An 11904-nucleotide genomic window follows, 5' to 3' on the forward strand; every position below is an offset into this window, starting at 1 on the left:
AAAAAAAAAAAAAAAAAAAAAAAAAAAAAAAAAAAAAAAAAGAATACTAGTCAGTTATTGTGTAGATTGTCCTCCAATTTGAGATTGTTTAATCTTTTCTCATTAGAATAAGGTAATGCATTTTTGATGAGAACACCACAGGAATGAGGTATTCTTCTCAGTACATCATATCAAGAGGTACATCATGTCAGTATGTCCCTATTACTGGTGATATTAACATTAATCACTTGATTAAGACAGTGTCTTTTGGGTTTCTCCATTGTAAAGTTACTATTTTTCCCTTAGTAAATATCTTGGGGAATATACTTTGAACTGTTAATGTACTCCATTTTACCTCACATTTTTGGCCATTAATTTTAATATCCATTAGCGGAGCTTGTCTGCAACAGTTATTACTGTGATATTTGCCTAATCGTGATTGTCAATTTCCCTCCATGTTTATAAGGTGGAACTCTTCAGTAAGAATGAGTTTGAGCATTTTCCAAATGTTTGATGGCCAGTATTAGGTATATATTTGTGTCGTCTCTCTGTATCTTTTCCCAATATTTTTCTATCAGGTTCTTACCCATTTTTGTTTCTCAATTTTTAAAAGTTCTTTATATAGCAGGGCTAATAAGCCTTTCTCTGTGATAGGTATTGCAAATACTTTTTCCCAGATTGTCAGTTATCTTTTGACTTTGTTTATGGTTCTTTTTGCAATTTTTTAAAAATGTAGTCATTCATCAATCTTTCCTTTTACTGGCTCTGAATTGTGAGTCATGTTAAAAAGCCTTCCCCTATACCAAGGTTAAAAGAAGAATTATTCTTGTACCTATATGATTTCATGTTTAGCATTTCAATCCTTGACCCATTTGGTGTTTATTCTTCTGAATAAACAAATTAACTATTAATAGATTTAGTCTATTGAAGGAAATAGGAGATATTAATAACAGAAAGGCAAAAGCATCATTATTTGCAAATCATGTAATCAGCTGCTTGGAATACCCAAGATAACAAAACTCTGATAAACATGAAATGCTGAATGCTGTAATATACAAAATCGTCTTTTTCCAAATGGCTACTGCATTGTCCCCTCACCATCTTCTATCTCTACCCCCAATGATTTGAGATCCAACCTTTGTCACATAAAATTCTGGACTGCCTACTCCATCTCCCTGGTCCACTATCGATTCATGCGCAATTACCTCACTATTTTATAGAGGATGCTTTAATGTTTGGTAGGGATTTCTCCACACAGTTTTTCTTTTCCAGTGTTTTCCTGGCTATTCTTACATGTTTATTTTTCCACATAAACTGTCACATCAACCTGTCCTAACTTTGTTAAATAGTTGTTAGAATTTTCATTGGCATTACAGTGAATTTATAAATTCATTTAGGGAAGAACTGAATCTTGATAATTCTAAGTCCCCACAGAATTTAAGAACAAAGGATGTCTTTCCATTTTTTCAAGTCTACTTCTGTGTTTTCTCAATGTTTAAAAATTTTCCTTTTACAGGTGTCATACATTTCTTGTTAAATTTATTTCCAAGTATTTAATTTTCTTTATTACCATAAGTGATGTTTTCCTTAGTATTATATCCTGTTTATTACTTGTGTATAAGAAGACTATTGGTTTTTGCATGTTAATTTTATATCCTACTACTTTACTGAATTGCTTTATTGTTTGAGTTAGTTTTATCATTGATTATCTGGAGTTTTCCGAATATACTATGACATCATCTCCAGAGTTTTACTTCTGCTCACCCATTCTTATGCCTCCAATTGATTTCTCTAGTCTAACTGCAGAGGTTAATGCCTCTTATACAATGTTAAGTAGCAGCAGAAATGGTGGGCATCCTTGCCTTGTTAAAGATCTAAGTGGATGGGCACCTGGGTGGCTCAGTTGGTTAAGCGACTGCCTTTGGCTCAGGTCGTGATCCTGGAGTCCCGGGATCGAGTCCCACATCGGGCTCCCTCCTCGGCAGGGAGTCTGCTTCTCCCTCTGACCTTACCCCCTCTCGTGTTCTCTCTCTCATTCTCTCTCTCTCTCTCTCTCGCTCTCAAATAAATAAAACCTTTAAAAAAAAAAAAGATCTAAATGGAAATGACTCTAGTATTCCTCCATTAAATAAGATACTGGTTTTAGGACTAAAGTATATACATTTCTGATAATATTCTTTATAAAAGAAGAATAAATGGTTTCTTAACGTAACAAAATGCATACATCATGCCAAAATCCAACACCATGCTTAATGATGAAAATGTGGAAGCATTCCCATCAAAGACTGAAGAAGCAAGGATCCCCATATTTAACATTTCCCCCCAAATTAACTATTAATAGATTTAGTCTATTGAAGGAAATAGGAGATATTAATAACAGAAAGGCAAAAGCATCATTATTTGCAAATGATGTAATCAGCTGCTTGGAATACCCAAGATAACAAAACTCTGATAAACAATGAAAGAATCCAGTGAGCTGCTGAGTACTACAGTAATATTACTTGAAATGTACATCTGACTTTCAGGACACCTGGCCTCACAACTGGGTACTACCTAGGTGAGATTTTCTCTACTATACACAATACAGGTCCAAAACCTTGTTTTTCTGCATATATTAAAAACTAGTCAGGTTTAAAGAACTGGTATTGATTTATACCAACTAAATACAAAGAAGGTAACTGATTAACCACAATAATTTGCTAATTTACAGAGAAAAACATAAATGCCAAAAACATACATACTTTAATCTTAAATTCTGATGTGTATTACTGTATAGCCCCATAGGAAGTGACTGTAACAGTAAAATATATTTTCCTACACTGTAACTGTCCTCCAATAAGAATAGTCTAACAGGTGAGTACATACCATTGCATGTTCTGATGGCTGATAATTCTTCTCGGAGAATTTAGGGCAGTAAGTCTGTTCTGAATAGTTTGTAGTATGGAAAGTGACTTGTTTCTTACTAACTATTCAGATAATGCTGTTCATACTTTATTTATATCAGGACCTGGTGATTTTTTGGTTTACTGTTCCTTCCATCACAACATACTTCATTTTAACATATATCATTTCTCTTTGAAAACAGAAACTATAAATTAACAAATATATATAGTAAATGTTATGTACACAGTATAAGGGCCTTAGCTCAGTGAGGTATATAAATAGTAATGCATCTTCATTAAACCTGAAATTCCCAATGTTATAATTAATCCTACAATTTTGGTACTTGATTTCTCCTCTGCACCAAATACTGCTGTACAAACTACATACTAATCTACGTTGTTAAAAGTTAAGAGAGTGATAACCTTTGAAGAAAAAGACGGTAAGAGTAATTTGGAGGGGGCATGATGAATGATTTCGGAATTGCTGGTAATTCTTGTGTGGTGATTTTATAGGTATGTTCACTTTGTAATAATGCATACCTGAGATTTCTGTGCACTTTTCTGTATACACGTTATTACTTGAGTCAAGAGTTAATTTTTAAAAATAAGCAGAAAATTGAAACAAAATAAAAACAAACCACACAAGAAGACCTCCTACATCCCAAATAAAGTCGTTCCTTTGGAAGTATGCTGCAGTGCACTGAGGGTCTCTCCGCTGAAAACAGTAACGAAAAAACTTATCTTTGAACCCTAAAGTCATTCAGCTTGATGAGATGCTCACACTATTTGGTAACTGTGGAAAAGTAAATTCACATCTTCTATTTTAACTTTTTTCTGTGTGTGTGTGTGTGTGTGCGCGTGCTCTGAAGTAGAAAGGGAGGGGCGCCTGGGTGGCTCAGTCGTTAAGCGTCTGCCTTCGGCTCGGGTCATGATTCCAGGGTCCTGGGATCGAGCCCCACATCAGGCTCCCTGCTTGGCAGAGTCTGCTTCTCCCTCTCCCTCTGTGACCTCTCTTGCTTTCGCTCTGTCTCAAATAATAAATAAAAATCTTAAAAAATAAAAAAAAATAAATGAAGCAGAAAGGGAGGCTTACTTGTTCTATACCAACTGTCATGTGTATTTGATTATCTCTACCATTCTCATCCTCTTTTTAATGCTTTCTCTTATTTTTAGACATCTGTAGTTGAATCCCCTTAGGCTTCATATAGATATGATACAACTAAGTCATATAAACTAGAGGAGAAAAACAACAATTCTATCTTACAAAACTGCAACATCCCCACCCGGATGCTATGGGCACATCAACCAACTCAAACTTGTCACACTAACTCCTATTTCTCTCTCAGGACTGAGACTTACTCTTCTATCCAACCTCCCTGTAGCAGCTAAATTCCTCCAGGCCAAAGCCTCAGAAACATTACTGACTCCATTCCCTTTAACATCCAGCCCCACACATGACACCATGTTCCACCTCTGGGAAGTCTTTTCTCTCTACTCTTCTCGGCTACATCCTCGTTGCTATAATCCTACGTGGTACTCCTAAACCCCCGCATGAATTATTGCAAAGACCTCCTACCTTCTACTCTTCTCTCTCCCCCATTCTAATTCATCTTTCAAATCATCACCAGATTAATCCCCCTGAAGGATGACTGTGAGCATGGCACACTTGCTTAAAAAACATTCAATGGCCTTCCCTGCATTCTGGATGAAGTCCAAGCCTGGCTTTAAATTTCTACAGAGAATTTCTATAAACAACCATGAAATTAGCCCTCTTTTCTGGCCAACATGAAAGTTATTTTAACCACTAAAAGAGGAAATATACTGTACTTTATTAAAAAAAAAAATCCAATTCAACCTGTTTTCTGAACAAGGCATAAACATGACTATCATTCAAGATGGAAGAGTCGAAGAAAAGTCAGGAGCAAATAAAGAAATAAATAAATCCATCCATAGTTGGAAAATGTTTGGTCACAGGCAAACAGGGATGTTGCCTCCTTGAATGTAAATCTAAATCTAGTTCCTAGGCTCCAAAGACTGAAGGGAATTAGAGTAAATACCATTGCTATATATGAGCGATTTCTAAGACTCTGTGCAAGCTTGACTCTTATTTTCCTTACTATAGCACATTTAGGTCATTCTCCATAAGAAAACACTCAGGAGAGGTACTGTAACATGGCTACTACTTCTGATCAGTTTTGTTTTGTTTTTTGAGGAACTTACAGTATAAAGAAAAACAAAATAACAAAATAAAGACTGATGTTCCCTGATCAAGTAGTATTTTATCTCTTGACAAGTTTGAAAACGTCCTCCCATAACAAGAATAAATAGCCCCTATAAGTAATGATTTGATCGGTACTCAATGATTCAGTGTTCACAGCCACTTTACAGAACATAATCACTGTGAATAACAAGAATCAACTGTATCTCTAGGGAGCATATTTTACTTGCAACATGAAAATCACTAAAATGGTTAACTACAGATGCACATAAAACATAATACAAGGAGACTGTTTAAAAATTAAGTACATTAAATGTAGTAAAGTCTAGAGCAGGGATGGCAAACAGATCTCATCTTGCACATCAGCTCAAAAGAACGAAGAATGAGTTCTGCATAAGGTGACTTCGGCAGCTGTGCTCCGGAATACCAGGGAAAGAGTACTAACTGCATTCAGTAATGCCGGTCAGAGGTGTGAGAAGGATGAGTAAGAACACTCGCATCAAATATTTGCCATCCCTGGGCTACTGTACTGGAAATAATCTCCAAGAATACACAATCACACAGTTACTTACTGCTTCAACGGAGTTACATTCCCGTCTGGTTTCTAAATAACGTAGTGCTCGTTTTTCTTCTTCTTTTAATTTAGCATCTGCCTGCCCAGAAGCAAAATAGCAATCATTTTTAAGAATATCAACGGATGAGCTCAAATTATCACATTACTAAGTTCTGACTTACATATTTCATATAATTCTGTACACCATTTTGTTGTAAATACGAGGGTGCCTGTGTTCTATAAAATCTCTCTGTTGAATCCAAGTATGCCTTCTCAAAATTGTCCCTATAAATTTGAAGCTTATCTTCAGGATTAGAACAAAGGTTAACTGAAAAACAGAAAATAAATTTTACTCTAATTATGTTTCAAATCAGTATTTTGAGTACAATAAATGAAATAACAAATAGTGAGGAGTCATTATGTGCAAGGGACTGTGACAATGCTCAAGAGAACATAAATCATATAAGACAAAATCCTTCTGTGTTGAGAGACTTAAAAAGGTAACAGCACAAAGCACTGAAGTGACAAATAGTACAGATAGCATGGGCCTATTGTATTTCTGAATAGGAAACAGAATGACTTCCAACTAGATGGTCAAGAAACCATTCATAGTTGAGACAGGATTTGAGATGAGTCTTAAGGAAAAACTATAATTTACACAGAAGCTAGTAAAGTAAGTAAATATGGGGAAGTACCAAATCACAAGGCCAAGTCAAGGTAAAATGACCACGTTGTCTGAGTGGACTGTAAGGTTAGCAGAAAACAAGGTAGAAAGGGAAGTTAGGAATGGTTGTGGAGAGCCTCAGCACTCAGACTATGTGACCTGATTTCAGCGTGGTGTACCACTAAATGCTAAGAAAAATACTAACAAAACAGTACTTAAAAATTAATCTTGTGAACAGTTCACGGGTTAAATTATAGCAATAAGATCACTATAAGAAGACTGTTTCAAAAGTCCAGAAGCAGAGTTTACACAGTATAAACTGGTGGTAGCTGAAATGAGGAGGAATAAATTTCAATGACATGGCTGCTAACAAAAGCCTAGAGACTTTGATACCTAAAGAAATATGGGGCAACAGAAAGAGCCAAAGATAGCTGAAGGTTCATTAACACAAAAAAATTCTTACCGAGGCATACTTTGTGCCCACATTCTATGTTCAGTGTCAGCAACACAGTTAACTAAAGTATGATGACAGGGAGGCATCGGTACTATGAAGCAGTGTGAGAGGGACCTGACCTAGTCTGGGAATTAGGAAAGGCCTCTGCCAGCAAACAGGATGAGGATGAGCCACAAGTAAAGCGGAAAGAGGAGTATTCTCAGAGAAAACAGTGTATCTGATTTAAAGAACAAATGAGAATATCACGGTCAGAAACTGAAAAGTTCAGAGAGGAACGTGTACATGGAATAAACGTACTTCCTGAAAATGTAAGTACAAAACCGGTTACCACCTTTTCTGAGTTCTTGATTCAAATCTACGGTTTCTCTAATTTAGGTCACTAAAAGGGTTCACCAGCCAAGAAATGAGTGAGATGGAGAAAACCAGTATTAACCACAGGAATATGGATTTTTTTCTATATTTCCTCGAAGAGATTTAATACGTTCTGTGGGCTCTTAAAAGCATCTGGCACCAAAAGTAGATGTGACTAGTTGATAGCACAGATAACTGATCGTACTATTCTGTAACGGCCTCAGAATTTCCATAAAAAGTTATGATCATAAAAGTTCAGAACATACCATAGGATTCTCTTACTCCAATGACCAGCTGAGAATCAAAAGCTTCTCCTAATCTTTCAGCATGTACCAGCTTCATTGCACTATCTTGGAGTCTGTTTTTTATATTTGAAAAGATGGACTCATTCCATGTATCAAGCATGAGCTAGGACAAAAAGAAATATGCAATCATCTTAATTATTAATATACCAGGTACCATACAGAAACAAAAAATTTTAACTATAAACACTGAAAAAGGAAATCAAATTCTTAGGCCTATATTCACTTGAATACTTCAGGGAACTAGTGTATTTAAGTTTGGTTAAATGTTAACTTATTTACGGGATTTCCCATCTGAAAATAGTACAAATAATAATACAAATTTCAAGTGGTTGTTGTAAAAATTAAATATAGCAATACATGGAAAAGCTCACCTCTCCTATAGTTACAAGGTTAAATTTCAGTAATACTGGTGTTTGAAATGCTCATATACATATTTGTATAATAAACACATGATAAATGCAAAAAGCACCAAATGAAAACCTGTGTGATACTGGACCTACAAATCCACCTGACAGATGTTCCATTTAAATGATGGCAATGTTATACCCATATCCATATGTATTATCATTCCAAGAAACTGTGTCAGATACAGAAAATATATTAATGACAAGAGCATCAGCATCAATGATAACATTAGCAGGTATACAACATTCACTACATACCCAGCACGCTCTAAGTACTTTTCACACGTAACTCATTTAATCCTCAAAACCAACAAATAGGTACTGTTAGCTCCCTTTTGAGAAATTAGAATCTGGGACACTGAGAGGAAAGCTAGTTTCCCCACCCTTATACAGCTCACAAACGGCAACACTGGGATGTGAATCCAACAGGTATGGTCCCAGAATCTATGCTCTTAATCGTTAAGTGATGCTGATTCCTATAATCAGTAGGGAATGGTATAAATCAAGAATAACAAAAAAACAAGAGAGTATATGATTATGGAACTGCAAATTAAAAAGCATCTAGAAGTACTTTTCTTTTTCTTTTTTGGGGGAAGGGGGATAATGTCTCACACCGCAGTTATTTCTACCCCCAGAGAATCCCTGGGTGTCTAAATTCACAGCATCCCTGTCCACATCAGCACAAAGTTTAGAGTTGGGAAGGGGCAGGATGCCTACGCCACTATTTGAATGCCTGATTTTGTTGCTATAGCCTTCACAGCAAGTAGCAAGTTGCTTAAAGTCCAAGAGACATTTTTCACTTTTTTATTTTTCAAATCTATATTTCCACTTGATTCTCAGAAGCAGGAATACATATGCGAAATGAGGACAGAGAGTTTAGGTCATAACTGATTGAAGAGTTGAAAAGAAAACCTGGGATTCCACTTTCAGAGCTGAGTTCTTTCCATTAAATCACGAGGGGTTACTGGACACAGAGCTTCTAACTAGAAACCATGCAAAAATATGAAAATAAACACAGTACATAATGAGTTCATGATAACTGGAATCAAGTAAAAAGAAGATCATGAAGATAACAACAATTTAGCCACAATTAAACACAAAGATACAAGAAGGTAACCTAATGAGAGATTTTTGAAAGAGGAAAAAAGTAATTTATAGGAAGGTAAAAGTAACAAAGAAGACGAAGGAAATAGAATACAGAAGATAAAACCAGGAAAAGGAGAAAGCAAGGCGCTAACATCTGAGGACACAGATCCACAACTTAACACCACACAACATAACGAAAGAGGAGTGCAGCTAAACGTGGAAGGAAGAAAGTTGGTAGTATTCAGTAAAACCCAGCAAGAGTCAAAAAGGAATTTATAGATCGAGTAGAAAAACCACTTAGGGTGCCTGGGTGGCTCAGTTGGTTGAGCGACTGCCTTCGGCTCAGGTCATGATCCTGGAGTCCCGGGATCGAGTCCCGCATCAGGCTCCCTGCTCGGCAGGGAGTCTGCTTCTCCCTCTGACCCTCCCCCGTCTCATGCTCTCTATCTCATTCTCTCTCTCAAATAAATAAATAAAATCTTAAAAAAAAAAAAAAAAGAAAAACCACTTAAATTCTGAATTACTTTCTAAAGTTGTAAAATTACCCTCTTTCTGAAGATTAGGGTAAAAAATGCAAAAAGTAACTTACTTTTCGAACAATACTGTCTTCTACAGTTGATTTTTTATTGCTGCCCTGTTTACCCATTAAAGTAATCTCCAGTTGACAAAAAGGCTTCGGTAAAATATCGCACTGTGTAAAGAATTTTCGCCATTCAACAATATATGCTTTTAGCAAAGCTGTATCATCTTGATGGCTCAGTACTCGCTGGAAAAAAAGAATCATATGAATTTGAAATAAACACAGGTAGGTGCTTGAAAGAATAACAGAATATATTCATGCTATAAATATAAAATATATAAAATTATATATATAAATATATATAAACATATATACAATATATAAAATTTATATAAAAATATTTTATTTATTGCACAAACTATATGGTATCCAAGAAAAATTAAAACATGTTCACAAAGACTTACTCTGGCAATCATGCTGGTATATACATAAAATCATAATGTACACATGAAACTAATAAAATGTTTTATGTCAGGTATATCTCAATAAAAACCCTAACACCCCATATCCTTAAGCTATCACCTTTTTATCCTCCGCTAACTACCATTCCCATCCATCTCTTCCCCAACCCTAAGCAACCACTGATTTACTTTCAGTGTCTATATACTCACTTGTTCCAGACTTTCATATGAATGGAAACATGTAATATGTAGACATTTATTTTATTTTTTTAAAGATTTTATTTATTTTTGAGAGAGGGCGTGCAAATGAGGGAGGGAACACGTGCACGAGTGGGGGGGGCAGAGGAAGAGAGAGAATACAGAGCCGACCACACACTTAGTGCAGAGCCCTATACAGGGCTCAATCCTACCACCCCAAGACCACAACCCTAGCTGAAACCAAGAGCTGGACTCAGTCCACCTGACTGAGCCACCCAGTGCCCCCAACAAGGGGCCTGAACTCACGACCCTGAGATCAAGACCTGAGCTGAGATCAAGAATCAGAAGCTTAACCGACTGAGCCACCCAGGCGCCCCATAGTATGTAGACATTTATAACTGACTTTTCATTTAACAGTTTCAAGGGACCCCCAAGTCCTAGGATGTATCAAGACTTTATTCCTTTATGGCTGAACACTATACCATTTTATAGATACACCACATTTGGTTTATCTATTTTGTCCATTGATGGACATTCGGGTTGTTTCCACCCATTGGCTATCATGAAAAATGCTGCTATAAATATCTATGTCCCCAAAAAAGTTCATGAAAAACCTGTGCACAGTCACCAAGAAAAAAGAGGACTCAAACAATATCAGAAATGAAATAGGAGACATTACAGCTGATAAGAGAAATATAAAGGACTGGGGTTCCTGGCTAGCTCAGGTGGTAGAGCATGCAACTCTTTTTTTTTTTTTTTTTAAGATTTTATTTATTTATTTGAGAGCGAAAACAAGAGCTGGGAGCAGGGAGCCCAAAGCAGGGCTCAATCCCAGGACCTTGGGATCATGACCCAAGCCCAAGACAGACATTTTAACTGAGCCACCCAGGTGCCCATATTTTATTCTTTCTGATGCAATTTTAAATGGGATTGGTTTTTAACTTTCTCTTACTGATAGTTTTAAGCGTATAGAAACGGAACAGATTTATTTTTGTATATTGATTTTGTATCATGCATCTTTACTAAATTCGTCTGTTCTGACAGTTTTTTGTTAGAATCTTCATGGTTTTCTCTATATTATGTTATCTGCAAATAGTGACGGTTTTACTTTTTATTTTTTTAACTTCTTCCTTTTTGACTTGGATGCCTTTTATTTCTTTTTCTTGTCTGCTTGCTACCAGTACTATGCTGCATCAAAGTGGTGAGAATTAGCATTTTTGTCCTGTTCCTGATCTTAGAGGAAAAACTTTTAGCTTTTCTCCATTGAGTGATTTTAGCTGTGGGTTTGTCCTATACCGCCTTTATTATGTTGAGATACATTCCCTTTATACCAACTTTTTAGGAGTTTTAATCATAATAGATGTTGCATTTTGTCAAATGGTTTTTCTGCATCTATTTGAGATGATCATACGATTTTATACTTTATTTTGTTAATGTGGTGTTTCACAAAGGTTTGCTTGTGGATGTTGAACTAACCAATCTTGTATCCCTGGAACAGATCCCAGGAATACCTAGGAATAAACTTAACCAAGGAGGTGAAAGACCTGCACGCTGAAAACTGTAAGGCACGGATGAAACAAACAGAAGACACAAATACATGGAAAGATATTCGCTGCTCACAGAATGGAAGAACAATAGCATTAAAATATCCACACTACCAAAAACATACAAACTCAATGCAATCTCAATCAAAAGTCCAATGGCATTTTCCACAGAAAAAGAACCACCAAACCTACAACTTGGAGAGAACCACAGAAGACCCAGAACAGTCAAAGCGATCTTGAGAACAACAAAGCTGGAGCATCACCTTCCTGATGGCAAACTATGTT

The 11904-nt window shown here is 36.1% G+C and overlaps 1 protein-coding gene across 1 annotated transcript in view; it reads right to left on the bottom strand.

Annotated features, from left to right (window-relative positions):
* Positions 1 to 11904, bottom strand: part of CUL5 (cullin 5) — a 91635-nt gene that overhangs the window by 39837 nt on the left and 39894 nt on the right. The window contains exons 3-6 of the mRNA XM_021696608.2: positions 9486 to 9662; positions 7368 to 7509; positions 5815 to 5960; positions 5652 to 5732 (exon numbers count right to left, since the gene is read on the bottom strand). Coding sequence (XP_021552283.2) covers positions 5652 to 5732; positions 5815 to 5960; positions 7368 to 7509; positions 9486 to 9662 — 546 coding nt within the window. The remainder of the gene's footprint in view (positions 1 to 5651; positions 5733 to 5814; positions 5961 to 7367; positions 7510 to 9485; positions 9663 to 11904) is intronic.

The sequence above is a fragment of the Neomonachus schauinslandi genome, chromosome 11 (genome assembly GCF_002201575.2).
Source record: "Neomonachus schauinslandi chromosome 11, ASM220157v2, whole genome shotgun sequence".
Classification (NCBI taxonomy): Eukaryota; Metazoa; Chordata; class Mammalia; order Carnivora; family Phocidae; genus Neomonachus; species Neomonachus schauinslandi.